The following is a 22,423-nucleotide window of genomic DNA, read 5'->3' on the forward strand; positions in this document are numbered from 1 at the left end:
GGTATCACCACTCTTTGGAATTGAAGACTGTTATGTGGTAAGGTGGATCTCTCTTCTCCTAATTACATTGCTTCTAGATTCTATAATCTTAAAGATGGATCCTCCTAGATTATTTCCAACATTTATTCAACTAATGAGAGAACTGCTAAGAACATTCTTTGGTCTTCCATTTGTAATGCTAGATCACTTTTCCCTAATGAGAAATGGATACTTCTGGGTGATTTCAATACCCCTCTCTCAAACTTGGAGAAATCTGGGGGCATGCCCATTTCTATTGACAGTAGACAAGACTTGGCTGATATGATTAATTCTCTAAGCATGTTGGACTTGGATCTTTTTGGGGCTAAATTCACTTGGTCTAACAGACGCAATGGGGAGGACCTCATACAGGTTAAGTTGGATAGGGGCTTTGTCTCTCTTGATTGGATACAAAATGCTTCTTGTAAACTCAATGCCTTTACCCAATTAGGATCTGATCAGTTCCCTATTTGTCTTTCAGAGATTTTGTTGTCTAGAAGAAAGGCATACCCCTTCAGATTTGAGAAAATGCGGCTGATGGTCCCTGAGATCCATGATAAAATTATGGAGTGGTGGAATATTGATATCCAGGGTACAACCATGTTTCATATTGCTAAGAAGTTATCTAGTGTCAAGTCACATATTCAACATTGGAACAAGTCCTCTTTTGGTAATATTTTCAAAATTAAAGATAAGCTCAAGCAGGAACTTGAGGAGGCTCGGAAGCATATCCAAGATTTCAAGTTTGATAATGGCGTCTCGAACAAAGAAATTGAGATTTTAACTAAACTGCATGATATTATTTTCAAAGAGGAGGAATTTTGGAAGCAGAGATCTAGAGCTTTATGCCTTAAAAGTGGTGACAAAAATACTGAGTTTTTTTCATATGACGACCCTCAAGCACATGGCTGCTAATAGAATTAGTAAAATTCAGGCTAGGTAGAGAAGGATTGATAAGCATGAAAAGATTTTCTAGGAATCCATCAGTTACTTCACTAATCTCGTATCGATTGATGACCCTCTTAATGCTTTGGCCCAAGATGAGATCTTGAAGGAGTTCCCAACATTGTCTCTTAGGTTATGAACATGGAGCTAACCAGAATCCCCACTCATGATGAAGTTCGCAATGCTGTCTTCTCTTTTGAAGGTAACAAACTCCCTAGCCCTGATGGTTTCCCTCTGTTCTTATTTCAAAAATTTTGGCCAATCTTAGGCTTTGATGTGGTCATTGCAACACAAGAGTTTTTTGGGTCTCACTCTCTTCTGAAGGAGCTGAATGCCACCTTCTTTGTCCTCATTCACAAGAAATTGGATGCCTATTCTTTTTTAGGATTTTAGATCTATTAGTCTATGTAATTCTATCTATTAAATTTTCACCAAGATCCTAGTGCTTAGGCTTGAGAAATACATCCCCTCATTAATTTCAAAAGACCAAAATGGGTTTGTTCCTGGGAGGCAGATTTTGGATTCCATAATTGTGCTACATGAGAACATTCACTCCTTATCTATCAATAAAAAAACTTGGTTTTTTTTTCTGAAATTGGATCTGTTGAAAGCTTTTGAAAGCTTTGGATCTATTGAAAGCTTTTGATAGAGTTAATTGGAGTTTTCTTCTCAGAATCCTTAGGGCATTTGGATTTGGAGATAACTTCATCTAGATTATTGATCAATGTGTGTCCACTCTAAAATTTTCAGTCTTGATCAATGGTGCTACCTTTGGTTTCTTCTCTACATCGAGGGGCATTAGACAGGGGGATCCTTTATCTCCTTTCGTTTTCATTCTTATGAGTGAATCTCTTAGTAAAATTATCCAAAGGGGAGTTATAAAAGGCAATCTTTTGGGCTTACGACCCTCTTCTCAGGCCTCTACCTATTCTCACCAATAATTCGTGGATGATACTTTGTTGATGGGGAAAAGTTCAGTTAAAGAATCTAAGAATTTAAAAAAGACTCTAGATACTTATGAGCAAGATACTGGACAAAAAATTAGTCTGGCTAAAAGTTCCTTTTTTTACTTTAACACCCCAGATCATAGGAAAATAAAGATTGCCATGATTTTGAGGTGTAAAGTTGGGATTCTACACAACTCTTATTTAGGTCTTCTCGTATGCCATGGTCCAGCCCCAGATTCCTTCTAGGTGAATCTTATTGATAGATTCCAGAACAAGCTGGCTGGGTGGAAAGGTTCTCTGTTAGGCCAGGCTGGTAAGCTACAATTGCTCAAAGCTTCGCTACAGAGCCTTCCAGGGTATGCTATGAGTTTATTCAAAATTCCTATCAAAATTGTTGATAGACTGGAAAGAATTCAAAAAAAATATTTGTGTACAGAGACTAAAATTAAGAATAGGTTGCATCTTGTGGCTTGGAAACAAGTTTTCCTTCCCAAGTCCATGGGGGCCTGGACATTATAAATCTGAGAGATTTCAATAAAGCCTTGATGACCAAGCGATTGTGTAGATTTCTTAAAGAGAATAATGAATAGATTGACATTTTCAAATATAAATACCACATCCAGGGTATCCAAAACACGCTGGAATCTTATGACCTTCCCAAGTTTGTCTATGATTTATGGAGCAATTTCCTTGGTTCCACCAATATTATCTTGCATGGTTGTATATGGGTGTTGGGGAAAGGAACTAAAATTAGATTTTGGGAGGACTGGTGGATTGGTGATGGCCCCCTTTCAGATTCTTCTTGGGCTTCTCCTTTGAAAGAATTATGTCTCAGAAAAATTGGCTCTTGGGTGGCTAATTATATTAGAGATGGAGCCTAGTTAGATCTCAAATCTATGGATGATGCTTTGATACCTTTGCAAGGTTGGTTAAACTACATTCATATCTCTTTCTCTCATGTGGAGGATGAAGTGTTCTAGAATTTCTCCTCTTCAGGGAAATTGAAGGTTGTTGATGCCTGCAAGTTCATCTCTAGAAGTTTCTCTCCCTCCCCCTTCTGGGCTGGTATCTGGAATAAGCTTTTAACTTTGAAAATTAATATCTTTTTTTGGCTTTTCATGCAGAGTAAGATTTGTACCATTGACAACCTTTGCAAAAGAGGTCTTCCTATTACTAACAAATTCTTCCTATGCAAATAAGTGATGGAAAATGTTGGTCATTTGTTACTACACTCCTCTTTTGCAATGGATATCTAGAGTTTCTTCCTTGATATCTGGAACACTAATTGGGTCTTCCTTGATTCTGTTCAAAGGCTATGTTTTTAATGTAAGTGCCCCTTCGACAATCAGGCTTTGGGAGTCCTCTGGAATATGTCTCTTCCTCATATTCCTTTGGGTATTTGGAAAGAAATAAACAATAGAGGTTTTAGAGATTTGGAATCTCCTATGCTTATAGTGGCTATTAGAATTAGAAATGCTATCAAGGAGAATTTTCTTCACTCCTACCCCACTAGAAGGAACGACCATCCCCTCCCTACTCTCCGAGATGAGTGGGATACTATCAAATGGTGGAAAATTGGCTAGAATATCTCCATTCTTGTGCACAAAAATTAAATATTGCAGACATAATTTTATATGGCATCCCCCCAATGGGATGGATCAAAATCAATGTGGACAGGGGTGGCTAAAGGGAATCTTGGGCCAATTGGGTGTGGGGGAGTGGCTAGGAATCATATGGGTTTGTTGGTTTTTGTGGTAGCACTCCCTCTGGACACCCAGTCCAACCATTTTGCGGAGGCTAGCGTTGCCCATTTAGGGATACACATGGCTAAAAGGGAAGGATTTAAAAAGGTCTGGCTAGAATCTGACTCACTTAACATTATCAACTATTTGAATGGGTGTACAAATCCTATCTAGACTATTGCCAACTTGATCAAAGATTGTTGTGATATGATTAATGAGTTGGATGAATTCAAAATCTCTCACATATTTTGGGAAGGCAATAAAGCGACAGATTTATTGGCCAATATGGCAAGTAAATATAAATCGACTAGCAAGATGGTTTCTCAAATTAAGCCTTATTCCAAAAAGAAGAAGTTGGTTGCTAAAGACTATGCTCCCAAGACCTTGGAGCATAAAATCAAATTGGACATTCCTCTTCATTTCTTGCAAGAGAAGTAGGGCACTGTGCCTAAATATGTGGATAATGGCTTATAGAAGGAAAGTACTCTGATGAATCTAGTGATGGAAGCCACTAGAAGCCAGGAGAACTGTTGGAAGTGGGTGGGGAAGGAGATTGATACCCTCAAAGAGGGGATTAAGGAGATAATTGATATCTTCACTGATTCACCTCAACCTAACAAACTGGAGAATCTCGTGATCATGACCCAGAAGCTTTCCCATGATGTGGAGGTTATGAAATGTAATCATGAGAAAATAATTGAGAAGGTTGTGTAGTCTATGGAGGAGATCAAGAATAACCTTAAGAATCTGGCAGACATAAGCAAGGAGGCCATGAGAAATAGTATGGAGGGGTTGGAAAAGATCAATGCCATGGTGGCGGAGTATAGATCTAATCCTATTGACAGTGATTATCCTGGTGATAGTAATGGAAAGAAATATCTGGGCGGTGAAGACTATGTTGTGGGTGGCAATAAAACTACGGGCCCTAGTTCTAGGACTAGAAGTAGGAGCAGCAATAAGGGTACCTCCAGGTTCACTATGGAGGACTTGGAGGAAATCAAGAAGGTTATCATCCATAAGAATAAGGAGCTAGTGCACTTCCTTAATTGAGTGTTTGTTTGTGCTTTATTTTGTCGCCCATTGTTTCTTTTTTCTTTTGAGCTCGGTCTGGGGTGTTCCCCTATTTTGCTGTTGGTTTCTGTTTGGTTGGCTAATTGCCAGTTTCTGTAAAACTGTTGGTTTCGGGTCCATGTAAAACTCATTTATCTTTATCAAAAACAAATTGAAGAAAGTATTATCTCTAAAGATCAAAATGGGTTCACTTGACAAAGAAAAATCATTTAGAAAATTATAATGTCAAGTAAAACCATACACACCTTAATAATAAAAAAAATTAAAGGGATGATGATTAAGTTGGATACCAGTAAAGCATATGCCCAAGTTGTATGGGACTTTCAACTAGAAGTAATGAATAAATTTAGATTCAATGATCAATGGATAGGCATGCTACATTTTTGTTTATCAACTATCAAGTACTTGGTAATGGTCAATGGCTCACTTTGTGGATTATTTGAGGGAACTAATGGTATTAAACAAGGTGATCCAATGTTACCCTTTCTCTTTGTGATTATGACCGAAGCTATCAGGTGGGCTTTAAAGAGAAGAGAGTTTGGTTTCTAGAAAGGAATCAAGATAGTCAATATCTTAGAGGGTGAACTCACAATGTTGGTTCCCACTTTTTGGTACATCCTAATTTTTGCTAAAATCATACATTTTTAAAGGAAATATAACGATTTAAGCAATAAGAGGTCCCATTTGAAGTAATTAATTGAAAAGAGTTAGATCAAAGGCTCTTAGATCAAAATTTATTAGATAGAACCTCTCTACTTCTAAATCATACTTGCAATAAATTCTCCTTTGCATCTATAAAATGTTGATAAAAAACCAATTTTACATTAGCTTTTGAGGGGTCAAATGAATTCATTTAGAAGTTTTGTTTTTTATATATTTAGTCCTTATTATAAACTTTCCAAATAGTATAATTTTTAATATATTTGATTTCATTAATAGATTTTTATTTTATTTCTTATAATGTAGATTTTTCACCGAACATGAACTGCTTTGTTCAATGCATTGGAAAAAATAGTAAACTAATTCAAAAAAATCTAAAAAATATCTATTCACTAGGTATTGATGTCCTAATTATAACAAAAAAAATAAAATTGAATTTTGATATGTATAGAACAAGTTATGTGTTCAAACATACACCTATACCTAAATTAGAATTAGTTAGACTTCAAAACTTAATAAAATGAATAATATTCAAAATATTACTATCAAACCAACTGCATGCACTAGGTATTGATGTTACAAACCAAAATTAAAAAAAAAACAAAAACATTTTTATCAATTATAGAAAAAAAGTTATGCGTTTTGGGATACACATCACTGTTAAAAAATGTTGTTTGCTGTTAAAAACTACATTTTGAGGGAGATAGAAAAATCAACAAAATTTTATTAAAAAAATTGAAAAAAAATATTTAGAATATACAAACAAGATGTTACAAATCACTAGTTTACATCATCTTCAAATTCTTAATGGTTTAAAAGTTATAGGCATCAAAAAGTGAAGGTTTTTTTAGAAATGTTCATCTAAATGTCAAAGTTGGCCAAAAAGTGGGAACCGATATTGTGAGTTCACCCTAGACCATATCACACATTCACAATTCACTAATGATACCATATTATTTGATGAGGTTAATATGCCAGAAGTTGGGGCTATCAAGAATGCTATCTAGAGAAATACTCATGTATGTCAAGACAAACTATGAATAAAGAGAAAACAATTATTTCTTCAATACTAGAAAATCCATTCAAAAGAGAATAACAAGCGGATTCTCAATCACTACACTTCTAACCAAACATTTGGGTTTCCCTATATCCTATAGGACATGCTAATCATCTCATTGAGAATAAATAATAAAAAAATATAGAAGTAAGATTGTGGGATGGAAAAATAAATGGGTGACCTTAGAAGGAAGAATCATAATGATTAAATCTATCATATTTATGGTACCAATCTATCTAATGTCATGTTATTAGGTCACTCATAATATAGAAGCAAATAAGGAATTCCTTTGGGAAGGATCAAAAGAGAAAAATAAAATCCCTTATAAACAAGGAAAAGGTATGTCTCCCAAAGGTGGATGGGGATGCATGTTTAAGAAGAATGAAGGTACCAAATCTTACATTAGGAACAAAACTTAGATGGAAAATGTATAACGATCCTAATAGACCCTAATGAAAAATATTTATAAAACAATATTGAGATTGTGAATAATTAAGCCAGATGCTAACAATTGATAATTAAAGGGGTAGCTCAACAATATGGAAGTTCCTATGGGAAATTTGAATTATGATCACTAACCACCTAACATGGAGAATTGGAAATAGATAGAGCACTAACTTTTGGGACAACTATAAGGAAAACATCAGAGCTTCTATTAGGGACAAGGTGGTCAACTATGTAAAAAGAGTAGATCACAAGATTGGTGCCAAATTTGAATTGATAGATACAATAGTATTACCCATGTCGATTGAAGTTCAAAAGGCCTTGCAAAGTGAATGATAGTACAATCTCTTTTCATATGGAAAATATAAAAAGAACAAAATCAGAGAGTTTTTAAGTACACTCAAATGCAACTTGAAGAAGTCATTAAAAGAATACAAGAGAGTGTGATTAAGTTACCAACAAAATGGTAGTTAAAATATGAGACTAGATTCTCAAGATGGGATGCAAAAATATAAAAGAGGTGGAGTGAACTCAAAAACCCTCAAATTATCCCCAATGATAAGACACACAAGAGGAAAAACATTAAAGGTCTAGCACCAAAGTGAGATAGAAACTAAAATTTGATGATGCTACAAAGGGTAACCTTGGTAATACAGGTGCTAGATGCATAAATAGAGATGGGAATGGTAATTTAATATTGGCCAACTCAAAAAATCTAGCTATTATAACTAATAATAAAGTGGAAATGGAGGCATTGATTCTTAGTCTATGAGTCTGAAAATTAAAGGGTTTGAAGAATATTGAAGAGGATTCACAATTATGTTTCTAGACACTAATTAAAATAAGGTACTCTTGGTGGGAGCAATAATTTGGGGCCGGATTAGGGAGAAGTGCATGCATTCGGAAGAGAATCACTAGAAACGGGGACCCATTGTTTAGAAAATTGACACCCATTATGCTTCAAGAGCATGGGCCAAAACTTCACAAAACAGGGCCCCATTTTTTTAAATATATATTTTTAATAACTAAGCCCCGTTATGTAAAAATGGGGCCTCATTTTGTAAAAGTATTAAAAAAAAACTCTTACAAACTCAATTTTGCACTTTATATAGGGCACGTGCAGGATCATGGTGGGCCAAATAGGCCCTTGAGTGGCAATGAAAATCAGATGGAAAAGAGTTAGGCAACTTCGCATAAAAAATTGAAGAAGTTACCAACATTATTTCAAAAATATCTAAGAATAGAATTTGTAGAAAATTGAATGTAGTTTCTAAGCTACTAGTTGTTTTCTTAAAAAAAAATTCTATTTAACAAAAAATTAAAATTTGAATGTAGTAGTACTAAAATTTCAGGAAAAATATAAGAAGCAAGTTATTGGTTGTAGATTTTATTATCTCCATCAGCATATAATTTAATAGTCTCTTTTATAATTTTTATTATGGTTTTATCTATCATGATCTATCTTAGCTATTCGGTGGAGGTGGAAATACCAAAATGATGATTTGATTGTGGAAGACTTCTAAAACACAACCCCAATATTTTCATCCCACCATCTTATGTGTAGATTATTGGAGAAGAGTCATATATGTTAGAGACTTCATTCATGGACCCATTGTAATAATCTTTGTCGTCTGTCTTATCATTTCACTTCTTATTTGCAACTAGCTTAGTTTATATGATTCATCAGTTACACTCAAAATGCATTAAAACTAGTGTACATGCCATTCTATAATTTTTGATATAGAACCCTATACTCCATCCTTGTAGGACATTAGTGCCCATGTTTTCATCCTTGACCTAAACATGCATCCTTCGAGAAATAGTTAATAGAGGTCTCCAAAAGATCTTTACAACAAGAAGGAGAAGGATCATGTACACGTGATCTTTATGTTGTCATCCTTGACCTAAATGTGCATCTTAATGGAGATCATCATCCTCCCAATCTAGATCATAACAAGAAGGAGGATGATCTCAGAGATGGACCACTATAAGGGCTTCATTGAGCACCTCACTAGCAGCAAGAACAAAGGACAAAGAAGAAGTGACAACCACATCCATATGCTCAAAGGAGGTAAGGGTCAACGATTGTGTGAAGATCATAGACAAGGTCGGGATGTCCTCAAAGGAGTTGAACATGCAAGCCTTCATAGATGAAGCGGGTGACTCACTCAAAGAAGATGAAACAAGGATAGGAGTGTTGACCTCTCGAAGAGGGGCCATGACAAACTTAGGAGGAGAGGCCTTATCAATCACACACACAAAACTAGGCAATTGACAAGCACTGAAATAGGCATAGAATAGGGTGAAGAACATACTTGCAAGGGTTTCTACCATCAAAATTTTAGAACGGGATCCTGATCAAGCTTGCATTTGGGGCAGGTGGGAGAAATAAGTCTCCTATCAACCATAGCAAGCTGAAGGAGCGTAGGAAAACTTTGATATCGAAGTGGTCATGAAACAATGGGAGCAAAAAGAGATACACTAGATACCACCCATTTATGCAACATTTTAATGGGCCAAGACAATGGAGGCATGTTTAGCAAAGAGGTGATAAGGGCCAGCTCCAATGATGGAGCAACGAAAACCTACACCTATTTAGAGGCAGGTTGATCAAGTGGCCCCGAAGTAGCAGGAATAAAAATCAAAGAAGATGCAAAAAAATTAATGTCGAACGAAGTAGGAGCTGATGCAACAGAGCTAGGTATGGCAGATGCAATAGTAGCCTATAGAGCGGTATCGCGCTCTCAAGCCATGGCCCATTGATAGTGTTTACGCTCACATGCAGACTGATTATGAAAAAGATGAGGGCCACCAATAGAAGTTCAAGAGGATTTGGGAGCATCATCCTCCATAGGAAAGGCCTTCAAAACCATGTTAGGGATAGGAGAAGGCCCCACAAAGTTTTAAGTTAAATCCACCGCTAATTCTGCATTGCTATCTTTTGGTTCTAGAATTGGATCTTGCAAAAAGGTATCGTTCTCAGATAAAGTGTTAATTTTATGCCAAGATTGGCAAGATAAAAATTTCCCCATGTAGTTGGACATCTCTTAATGCCTTTCTTGGGTGGTTGCGTTGGTTTTCTATTTTCTGGTCTTTTTGTTTTTACTGGTTTTCTAGTTTCTTTGTTTGGTTTTGGGTTACCTTGCTAGGTTTTTGGTCTTTGTTAGAGGGGGATTTCCTTGTTTCTTATGCATCCCTCATGTGCCCCAGATTTCACTATGAATATGTAATGGTACGAGTCTATATCACTTTTATTAATCAAAACCTAAATCATGGAATCCATCTCACAAATAACTCCTTTTTATTCCAATTCAATAGCTCACTTGTTTAATTTTTTTTTGTTTTTCTCCCTTGCCAAGGATTTTAATACTATTTTATAAATATGAACAAGGAAGTATATCTAATTTAAATTTCTCTTTTTTTTTTATGAATAGGCCTTCTCTATTAAGTATAAATATTAAAGTACATATTCACAAAAAAAGGCCAGGAGATACAAGATCACCTCACAAGAATCACACAACAAGATGCCGGAGTCAAAAAACAAATCTATTCATCCAAAAACTTCCTCAAGTAGCCAAAGCAGAGGCAACCAAGGGAGGAGGATCTAGATTATCTTTCTTTCCCTATACATCAGCGAGGTCAGGAGTTAGGTTCAGGATGGATCACCCATCTTTAGGGTGTTTGTCTTCTTCTCCTTCCTCCTACCTGGGAGGCGAAATCGCCAGAGCCAGGCAGGGAAACTTGGATCATAAATTTAAATAAAATTTGATTCAATTATTTACTTTTCTATATTATTATTTTTAATTATCAACTTTGATCATAATTTTTATTTTTTTTATTTTTTCATCTTTATTTATTTTTAACAAATCTTCTAAACAAACTAATATTACAATAATAGAGTGTTTCTCCATCTCATTGTAACTTTTGCATCAATTGTTCTAATTTTGCAACATATACATGCTCTATTTTCCCATCCCTCTTTTAGCATCTTTAACCTATATTTTTAACACAAAATAAAATATGAACTAGTCCTCAATAATGTTTATAAATATGTATTATATAGAAGTGATATATAGGACATTTTATGATGATCTTATGTTGGGTTAAACAGATTTAAATAATATTTCTTACTTTTATATTTAATACCATTTTTTAAACAAATATTAAAATTTATATATAACAAATATCTTTATTTTTTATTTCTTATCTAGAAATGTACACAAATTATTTTTCCATTTTTTCATCTATTTGATGTTTTATTTCATCCAAATCTTCTTTCTTTCATTTAAAATTCTTTGATAATAGCCTTAGGACAACTTATTTACCATCATCTTATCTTTGTTTTTCAAATATCTTAAGCAAAACCCACCATATCAATTAATTCAATTTGGAAGGTTTTTTATTTCATCCAAATATTCTTTCTATCATTTAAAATTATTTGATAACAAACTTAGGCCAACTTATTTACCATCATCTAGTCATTTTTTTTTAAATATCTATTTTCATTCTATACTTATTTAACAAGAGACACAAAGCGTCAAGTTCCTCTCATTAGTAGGTAGCGATATAGTGATAGAGAGAGTTGAGCTAGAGAGGAAAAGGTAGAGGGAGAGATAAAGGTCAAGGGAGGGATAGAGAGAAAGAGATAAAAAGATAGATAAGTATATAGGGAGAAGGAGAGATAGAGAGGAAGATATAGATAGATATAGAGGGAGAGGGGGAGGGGTAAAATAACAAATACATATAATGAAAATGAATTTATGATATGTTAACTGCTTGAGACTGATCTAATAGAATACAAGACAATAGGTGTCAAAGTGACCTAGTGCAAGAAATAGGTTGTTGATGTAAGAGCCACTATGACATATAGAATATTGACTTCAAACTCTTGAGTGTTCTTTGTGATAGATATGTTGTCTTAGAATGATGGATGGGCATGTGATTCTTTGCTTTATTAAAATATTATAAGGTGATGTCATTTTTTGAATGTCTCACGCTTACAATTTAAAAGTTTTGATGCAAGAGTTAGTGAGTTATAGTAAGTTAGAAGAGAATCAAATTGGACTGATTAGCAAATTGGAATTTTACAAAAGTGAATATTCAAAAGTAAGATGTTCCTCTCTATAGTGAATTTAATCTGGTCAACCTTTGGGATAGTTGCCTGTAATTGTTCTTGGTGTTAGAAAAATTATGGAGCCACTAGAAATCTAATTAGAATATTGGTTGACTCAAGTTTATTACATAGCTTCCCATGACTATTAGTTTAGAATATTGTTTTGTTTTCCTTCAAGTTTAGCATACTCTACTCGGCCTCTAGAGTTAGAGAAAGGTAATTATGTAACCTATAGGTACATGTAACTTGTAACATAAATAGAATTAGAGTTGCATGAAATAAACAAGGAACTAGCCACATGTCCTGAAATAACTTAAACCTAATTTACACAAAATTTGGATTCAGTGAGAACTCATATCCATTTGTCAACCCACGATAATGAATGCATGTTCATTTTGTGTGTGATTGAATACATTTCAATAAAAAATACTTCCATGCTCATTTTGTGTGCCATTGAATACACTTGAATAAAAATTACTTACCCGTGTAGTGAAAAAGAGATCATGTGCCTATTCTAATATTACTCTAATTCAAATATGTTTAATCATTAAATTTTCTAAAAAATTAAACCTACTTAACTTTTGGATAATTTATAAAACCTTAAATAAATATGACAATTTATAAAATATTCATTATAAAACTTTTTTAATGAATTCATATATCTTCTAAAATCCACTAACATATATTTCAACTTAATTAAAAATATAAATCAAAATGATTATATAAATAAAAATCTCTAAAATAAATGATAAATCAAATGGTTTTAATCTATTTTAAATTTATCTATTTTGTAGTATAATATTAACATTTAAAATATTAAGGTGTATTAACTAACTTTTAGTGCGAAGAGGTGGATTTAAAATTTAATCAATAAGAATGTTATAAAATAATGTTTATATCTATTTTAAGTTAATCAATTTAATTTAATTACTAATATTTTCATTAGCTAAATGAAATTTTTAAAGAGCCTCATCTTTGTACAAAGAAAGAAAAAGATAGGAAATACCATAGATTCAATGTGTCAAGTTCTTACATAAAGGAGACAGAGATAGAGAATAAGAGATAGAGATAGAGAATAAGATTTATGACTAAGAATATTACTAAAGTTGCAGGTTTCGTTTCAAAGTTTGAATGGTATATAATATAAAACATTTTTTTATTATTATATGTTTAATAAAATGCATCAAAATTATGATTTTCATTTTAAACTTTGAATTATATAAAAGAGTTATTTTGTTGTTGCATGATTAATAACACACCAAAGTTATAGTTTTCATTTGAAACTTTGAATTGTGTAGAGTATAAAATGTTTTATTACATGATTAATATGATATATCAAAGTTAGAGTTTTCATTTCACCCTTTGATTATATAGAACATACTCTAGAAAACATTAAGCAAAAAAATTTTAAATAAGAAAAAATGTTGATCTCTAGTCTAAGGGGTTGAGCTTAACTGGTTAAAACATGGGTTCTCACTATGGAGACACAGGAGTCTCACAATATGATGATATAAATTTAAATTAAAAATAAAAATTGATATACAATTTTCAAATATCTCCTAATTTTTAAAAATAAATAGATTTAAAATAATTTTATTAATTCATAAATAATTATTATATAAATTGATATTTATTTATTTTATTAAATATCTATTAATTATTAAATGAAGTGGCCAATTCTTATATTAAGGAAAAAGTAATATGTCCAAAAAGGAAGGCAGATAGTATGTGCTAAAGCTAATTAAGGTTGGGGTCCCATGGAAGGGGGCTTCCTAAAATTAAAAATAAAAACTGATATACAATTCTAAAATATCTCTTAATTTTTAAAAATAAATAGATTTAGAATAATTTTATTAATTCATAAATAATTATTATATAAATTGATATTTATTTATTTTATTAAATATCTAATAATTATTAAATGAAGTGGCCAATTCTTATATTAAGGAAAAAATAATATGTCCACAAAGGAAGGCAAATAGTATGTGCTAAAGCTAATTAAGGTTGGGGTCCCATGGAAGGGGGCTTCCTAAAAAATAGAGCTGGAGCCGTTGAGATTTTTTAGGAATATTTTAAAGCTGGCGGTCCCATAAAATCTGTTTTGCACTTCAACTTAAAAATTTCAGCTCCTAAATTTTATTTTTTTCTAAAATATATATAATTGACAAATGGCATAATAAATTCCTAAGCTAGAGGGACGTGGGACAATTTCTAGCCCCACCCCATTTTCACCCCCTTAGATTTTCAAGCCTAAAAGGTAGGGGCTCTATTTTTTAAGAAAAGATTCTAATTAATCCCTTAGCCAAAAAAATACAAAACCATGCATGCCTATGTGGAAAGTGGGCCCTGCTAGTACAACATTCCTTTGTGTTGGGATACAAAATGATAGACTCCATTAGGGTTTTAAAAAGTTACTTGCTCTATATAAAATATTATATTAAATTACTTTATAAAATTAGATCATATAATGATAACAAATTTTAACATTTAATTTTTAACATTTAATTAGATTATGTACTATTGATTTGACTGTGCATTAATGTTGATTTGATTGTGCATAAAAAATCTATATTTTTTTGTTGAAGAAAATTAAATTGTATGCCTATAGAAATTAGTATAGACCAATCAAATGATAAATAAATCATTAATAACTATTTAAGTTATTTAAATACATGATGAATGCATAAATATCCTACCATAACAAAAACTAATAAAATAGCTCAAATTAATTTCAGTCCATAGAATACCAATGAAATAAGGACAATATTTTTTATCTTCCATAAAAATTGGTTCTATTATATTAAGAACTTTAATGAATCTAATTATCAATGATGGCATTAAATTCATTCAATGAGCATTAAATACATCTATCAATTACAATTAATACCATACATCATTAAAGACCTGCTATTTTCATATATTATTAAAGACAATATTTTTTCAGTCCATAAATAAATTATAAAACTTATCTCATTGGCAATTTCGCATACATTAAGTCTATCAAAATCAAATGAACAAATGGAAACGTGTCGATTTGTTTTTCACAAGGGAAGCTATCATACCCTCCCCAAGCGATAAGGCAAAATTCGCTTTAACAAACTGTTGATTGATGTAAAATGTATAGAATTTTCCAGAGTATACGAGAGTTTGCAAAAGGTGATAGGTTAAAAAGGAAGCTTTCCTATATTTTGTTGGATTCAAAATTACTAATATCTTTTGAGTTTTCATTAAGTTTCCATTTAATGCGAAATCTAAAAATATAACTGGGAATTTGATCATTGGCAATCCGTAAATATTTTACCTTTGTCCAATTCGAACGGTCATGTATGCCCATCAAAAAGGTGAACGTGAGAGATTTTTTTGGGAGTGAAAATATCTGCAATTATATGTGAAAAGATTACCATTGAATGAATGGTCCATATATTTTATAAAGGGATCTAGTTAACCTGCAATTAGATGTTGATAACCATTATCTAGTTCCAGTATTTAGCCCGAAAGCTTTTTAATCTTTAGATTCTTTCGTAAATATACATACATTTTTATGTTTTTACGTAGGAATACAGAAATGATTGAATAGCCCGTCCTTTTCAGTGCCGGCGTGTTTCTGTAACCTTATCTCTAAATGTGCCTTCTTTTTTTCCCACGTTCTAAAAGATAAGGTGTGATAAATTAAGCTCTTAAGCTATCTTACATTAGGTGTGATTAGGTGCACAACCTAAGCATTCCATATTATAAATAGAAGTGAAGAGCCGAGAGTTTCAAATCATAGAGTAAGCGATTTTCGATTTGGGTCATTGGATCTGCTATGGCTTTCCGCAGTTATGTTCTTTTCCTTGTTTCGTTAATTGCCTTTCCATTGCTCTCCAATGGTGAGATTCCTGAAGATGTGGCCGAGAAGATAAAGAGTATTAATGCAAGAGGCGCGCATTACGGTCTGGTGGTTTCCGGCGAAGCAGAACTCAATGTATTTCTCGCTGAGGGCGTCTTCCAACCTCTAGATATCTCTGGTTGAATCATACTCCATTCGTTTCTCCTTCTCCCTTATTTATCTTCTCAGCATTAGCACAATGTGGGTTTTTTTTTTAACTAGTCAATATCCTTATTTCAGTTTTAACTGTTTTGGGTACTCTACTACAGGTCGAAGGTTCCATGTGGGAATGTTTAGAATGCGCAGGACAATTTTAGTAATGAGCGGAAGTGGATCGGTAAAGACCCACAAAGTCATTTAATGTGTCTCCTCATACTGATTGTAATACTAATGATTAGATTAGTATGAGTAATGGTGTGTGATTCTGATTATTCTGACTATTGGCCAGGTGAACGCAGCACAGACGACAGAGCTGCTGCTCACTCACTTTCGTGTAAAGGCCGTAATTCACTATTGAAGAGCGGCCAGCGCAAACCCCAAATAACTCCGTGTTGGTGACGTTGCTATTCCCAGTCAATTCGCACACAGTGGCGTCTGGTACTGGCAGGTACTTACTTAATTACCCCTCCCCTAATTCTTCTTTTCGTCTCTTTCAATGTCTTATAAAAAATAATTGGTATCAGATGACTCCACTAATCTTGTTTGATTTTGGGTGATATCAGAACTTTCCCCCTCCCCGTGACGATAAAAGTTTCGATCGCCAGATTGCTAACCTTACATTTTCCGACTTCAATGTTAGAAAAAACGTTCTGAACATTCTTCAGAGCGTATATTTGCAGCCAGAAACAGTTTATTCCAAGCCCGAGGAGGGAGTACCCATATTCTGGTTTAATGCAGATGACAAATTGTACGCCAGCGCAGAGGAAATTGAGGTATCATCATTTAACACGTTAAATTAAATGTGAAAATTTGCCCTACTTAAATTGGTATTAATGATGCAATGGAATTTAATTGTGCAGCCTGTAGAGTTAGATAGATGCGTGGCCAAATCTCTTATATGTCTGCCAATGCAGCCAAAGATTAAGAGGGTTGAGAGGGCAAGCAGTGCTGACATCTATATGAATAACGTGGCTTACAGAAACTTTCTCCATAAGGAGTTGAATGTCGATACCATTGACACTGCAACTGCAGCAATTGCGATGGTAGGATTGATTATAAGAGCTTTTGATATGTGCTTGCTACTCATTAAGAATCGATTTTTTATTTTTCCATGATTTTAATCAAGTGTGCACTTGCAGGTGTGCGAGAGCCAGAAGAAGCCCTTCCTTGCCATGAGATCGATAACCAATTATGCGGGCGGGCCTTCTCTGGAAAACGATGTAAGTGTGATCAAGCAGCTGTGGACCTCCCATGCTAGCGTAGCAGTCGGTGCAATCTTCGACAAATTGGCACCAGGCGATTCTACACTCCGTTTAGTTACCATGTGATGAATGCAATAAATAGTTGTAATGAGTATGTTTAGTAATAGCGGCTGCCCGATCTATTTGCGTATCTCTAGTAAGAGTGGCCGCACCGTCCGTGTATAAATGTTTGAAGCCCCTTCTTTATTGTCAGATTCGAACCCACTACCTACTGTGTGCATGTTCACTATGGGGGGCTTCTTTTATCTAAATAAACGGATTATTATGTATTATGTATTAAGATTACTGTGAGTAGTCAATTAGATTGGTCATTTCTAATTTGAGAGAATGCATGACAATAATCAATCTTAATTTGAGAAAACTTGATTTTATTAATAAATTATAATGTGAGAAGAGAGAAATGTTACAATTTGGATTAATAGAGCTAGACATGTCATCAATTATAATTTTTTTTGTGGGATTCACACTATGCACATGTATTAATTTATTTTCTCACCTATAAAGGAAACAAGAAACAATGTATTCATATCAACTGATTACCTCAAATTTTTATGATTATATTCCTCATTAAAAATCGATGTAAAATTGTCATAACATAAAATAATTTTAATGTATTTAATTTTTTGTAATCTCTTAAAAAAATTTAATACTTCTCATTTCGAGCTAGAATTGTTTAGATGAGCATACGAGGGGCATAAGTAGTGTACACATAAAAAAATTATTAAAGTTGTCTACTAAAATTACATGGCAAAAGAACTACATTTCTTTAAGCCTATTGGAGAACTGCTTTAGCTTTCGTCTTCTCACCCACTTAGTTTTCCTTGTCATCCTTGCTTTTGCCAGTTTTTTGTCCCGTGTTTGACTCATGCACACCTACGTGTCGTGAACATGTCTGCACGCCAGACTAGTTTCCCACAAATATGCAGTCCAAAGGTGGTTGTTGGAGCATGACACCTGCGATTTGCAATAGTTGTAACAACTCCTGCAGTGCATACCGGCATTGGATTCTCTTATGGGTTTCTTATCTAGCTTTCTTGGGCTTCATTTTTGCTTTCTATTCACTGGGCTTATTTTATATAGCTTCTTATCTCTGTTTTTGCATACTTAGTTCTTAAGACTCTACTTTCTCATTCTTCTCTACTTCATTTGTCATCACCATGGTTACAACTCTGTGTACTTGAGGGTTCTATGCCTCTTCCTCACTCCAACAAGCTTCTACTTCTCTAGTGTTCAACAAAAGTTATTTCCCTCTTCTTTGCTTCATCTTTTATTATCTTCATTAGCATATCATTTAATCATCTCTTTTATTATTTTTGTTATTATGGTTTTATTTATCATGTATCTTGGCTATCTGTTGAGGTGGAAACATTGAAATGATGGTTTGATTGTCGCAGACCTCTAAAACACAACCCCAACATTTTTTCCCTATCATCTTATGTGCAGGTTATTGGAGAAGAGTCATATTTATTAGAGACTTCATTCATAGACCCAATGTAATAATCTTATTGCTCTCGCTTATCTTTTCACTTCTTATTTGCAAATAGGTTAGTTTCTACTATTCATTAGTTACACTCAAAATGCATTAAAACCAGTGTACCTATCATTCTTTGCTATGGAAATCCATACTCTATCCATACGAGATGCCAATGCATCATGTTGTCATCCACAACCTACATGTGCATCCTTGGGTAGATAGTTAGCAAAGCTCACCAAAAGATCTTTATGACTCGTACTCTCAAATTCTATGGTTGAAACTTAATTATCTATTGACACTTGACAACTACCATGCTTTGTGCTTATCTTGAGTGGAGTTGTAGATTAAGTGAGTCCCCTGGAGGTTAGTAAAGGCCACTCAGAGTGGTTTTCTTTTTCCTACTCTACATTTTGGTAAACCTGATGTGAGTGCTTGTCTTTGGTTCAACTAATTTCAAAATAATTTAATAAGCCTTTTTTTAAAACAAAAATTTCATTACTCGTGTCAGGCTCCTTATTTGCACTCTTTCGGAGCTATTGAAGTGTTGTAGGGCTTGTCTTTGAGTTTGACAACCCAAAGTGTCTCTAGGGTTGTTGTGAGGAGAACTTATAGACTGAGTATGCCTCTAAATGATTATAGCAGTACTTGAACTAGCTAAATAATCTCGGGTATAGTGGATCTAAATGACCCTTTTGCTTCTCGTCCCATTAAGAATTTTATTATAGGGTCTCTTCTACATCTGGATGACAACCAAAATCTCAAAAGAATACCTTAATAAATACCCATCTACACTATCCTCTTACTATTGATCATGAGTCTTCTCTTATAGTTATGTTACCTTAATAAATACCCGTCTACACTATCCTCTTACTATTGATCATGAGTCTTCTCTTATAGTTATGTTTGACAAGGTTCATTTAATAGAGAAGAACCTAAGGTACTTTGAAGGGTTCTTGAATTGAGAGAAGGTTCTCCCCTAGGCTGGTTCTATGGTGAATACTTTGAGAGATATGCTTATCTCAAACATAAAGGGCTTGGAGGTGTGAAGGGATCTATCTATGATTGTGCAATATCACATAACACTTGTTAAGGCTAGCACCTATAATGATTAATCCGATACCATTGGAATACAAACTGGTGTTGATATCCCTATAGTGTCAATCCAGACGATACATACTAGACCTACTATTGATCCATTTATTGGTGGCACTATATATATTATCAAAGTTTCTCATATTTTATTGGGATATACAGGGATTTTGTTCTATTAAAATCATTATGTTGGCCCCTTAAGGGAGCTACACTAGAATGGTATTATTCATTAGTTAATTATTTGATCAACTTGTCGATGTCTTTTATACACAATTTCAGACAAACATTGAAAGAAAGGTCCCTATAACAGACCTTGTTCACTACAAGAAAAAACCTAATGAGACGATTAGATATTTTATCTCTTGATATAAATCAATATAAATAAAGATTTCCTTTTCTTTGATAGATAGTGATTAATAGAGAATATTTATTAGAAATATACAACTGATAGTAAGGGGGAAATTTACCTTATGCTAATTTACCTTGGAGAATCTTCTTTGAAATCTTGTGCTAATTCCTTTGGTAGTGTGTCTACTTTAGGAGGGTCCAAAAAGAGAAAGGCTATGGTGAATGTAATAACTCTGTCACAAGAAAATTACAGATCTACATAGTAACCATAGTGGAATCAAGTCATTACAAAATTATTTGATTCTTATTTGAGTTTACTGTGAAATCTTCTAAAAAATAATCTTGTGACCCTTCCTAAAATTAGATCACTACCTAATGATAGAACATACCCTTAGTGGTATGATAGTTCCAAATAGAGAATACTAATGTTGACTGATTAATCTGAGATCTTATGGAAGATGATTCAGATAGATTAATCATCAAACAATGAAGTACTTGCAATAAACACACATGCAAAGCTAAAAAGAAAAGAAACAAACACATGTATGCATTTATCAAACACACGAATTGCTAGGTGATTGGAAATGAGCTTAGGGGCTAGATTTAAATAGTTGTCCTCAAGATGGATCTGGGTTGAAGGATGAATGTGGGATAAAATATTAGTTTGGAGGTGTAAGTGTTTATCCCATATTCATTAGGTGAGTGTAATAGGTAGGGGTGAAACAAGATAAATAAAGAATGGATTGGGTATGCAAGAAAGTTAAGGGATGATATGAATAAAATGGGATAATGATATAATGTGATATTTATTTAATAGATTAATGAGTTAATGAAAAAATGAAATATTGGAGATGGCTCAGTGTGTGCGTGGATGTCGTGCTAGGCCCAAAGTGCCCTAGCCTATAATTTGCGCTTTTCTTGCTTCGTTCCAGGGGGGGAATTCTTGCTTGCTGGGGGTCAACTTTTGCTTGCATGTGGTTAGGTTTTTTGCGCTGTCGCAGGGTTCTTTTGCAACCCTCTTCTATTTCTTTTGCTCTTTATTGTTGTTGGGGTTTGTGGGGTTTTGGGGTTGGCTTTTCCGCCCCTTTTATTTTTCTTCTTTTGGTATTTTCTCTGGATCCATGGAGAATAGAGGAGTATCCTCTTCTCGGATGGTCTCTGGAGATTTGGTTATGGCGGATCCATCTCATTTGATGCATGCATGTGGAAAGGAACACATTGGTCGTTCCCAATTAGGGGCACACATTTCTTCTTCGAAAAAGCCTTTTCGCATGAAAAAGGTGAATGGTTGTTTGGAGAGATCCCAAGATTGCCCAGTTCTGGTTATTCAACCTGAGCAAATTTCAGAGGATGTTAAATATTGGTGCACCATGCTCTCATATGAAAATCCATTGGTCTTCGCCTCTCTATACTTGGTTTAGAGTCTTGGGCACGCCATGTTTGGAATCCTAAAGGAGACATGGAGCTACTTATGGTAGCCAATAACTATTTTCTGGTTATTTTTTCCAACCTGGTAGACAGGAACAAGGCTTTTGAAGGTGGCCCTTATTTTTTCAACTAGGTGGGACTCTTTATCAAACCTTGGCATATTGGCTTTAATTCCGTTGAGGAGCTTCCCTCTCGTGTGCCCATGTGGATTCGATTGTCAAGGCTTCCGCTGGAGTTCTGGAGAGAAGATATTCTTCACTCAATCTCACTGCTTCTTGGTAAATCTATGGGTTTGGCTTCACAAACTCAAGATCGAAAGGTAATTTCCTATGCTCGCATATGTGTAGAAGTTGATTTAAATAATCTTTTGCCAGACTCTAAGGAAATCTGTTTCGGGACATCTTCTTAGATCCAACACTTGGACTATGAGATCCTACTATTTAGATGCAGAATTTGTCATGAATATGGTCATTTACAGTGGAGATGCCCCAGATATAAATCTTCTAAACCAACTGTTTCAAATCCTCCTCACTATGTTTTGGGGCAAGATAGGGGGAAAGCCCATATGCCTAATGGTCCTCCGGATAAAGATGGCTTCATTCCTATGAAACCTCAAAATAAAGACAAGGGGAAGAAGAGAACCTGGTTGGATAGGCAAAATGCTGTCACCCTAAATAGGTTTGAGGTTCTAGAGGATTTGGTCCAAGAGGAAGGAGTTCCAGTTGAAATGTCCTTGGGTGCCTAATTTCAGCATGAAGTGCTAGATGGGGATTCCAACAAAGAGGGTCAGGCCGT

At 34.1% G+C, this 22,423-nt stretch overlaps 1 protein-coding gene and 1 non-coding gene across 2 annotated transcripts; both read left to right on the plus strand.

The window, feature by feature from the left end:
- Window positions 1-261: 261 nt before the first annotated feature.
- LOC131860059 (uncharacterized) lies at window positions 262-933 on the plus strand. Its single transcript, XM_059214411.1, has one exon. It carries the CDS (start codon window positions 262-264, stop codon window positions 931-933), a length of 672 nt encoding a protein of 223 aa, XP_059070394.1.
- Window positions 934-15,747: 14,814 nt separating this feature from the next.
- LOC131041312 (uncharacterized) lies at window positions 15,748-17,558 on the plus strand. Its single transcript, XR_009359396.1, has 6 exons — window positions 15,748-16,004; window positions 16,135-16,202; window positions 16,314-16,472; window positions 16,588-16,797; window positions 16,885-17,067; window positions 17,164-17,558. It is a non-coding gene; the product is annotated as an uncharacterized LOC131041312 (transcript).
- Window positions 17,559-22,423: the final 4,865 nt, after the last annotated feature.

The sequence above is a fragment of the Cryptomeria japonica genome, chromosome 11 (assembly GCF_030272615.1).
Source record: "Cryptomeria japonica chromosome 11, Sugi_1.0, whole genome shotgun sequence".
Taxonomy (NCBI): domain Eukaryota; kingdom Viridiplantae; phylum Streptophyta; class Pinopsida; order Cupressales; family Cupressaceae; genus Cryptomeria; species Cryptomeria japonica.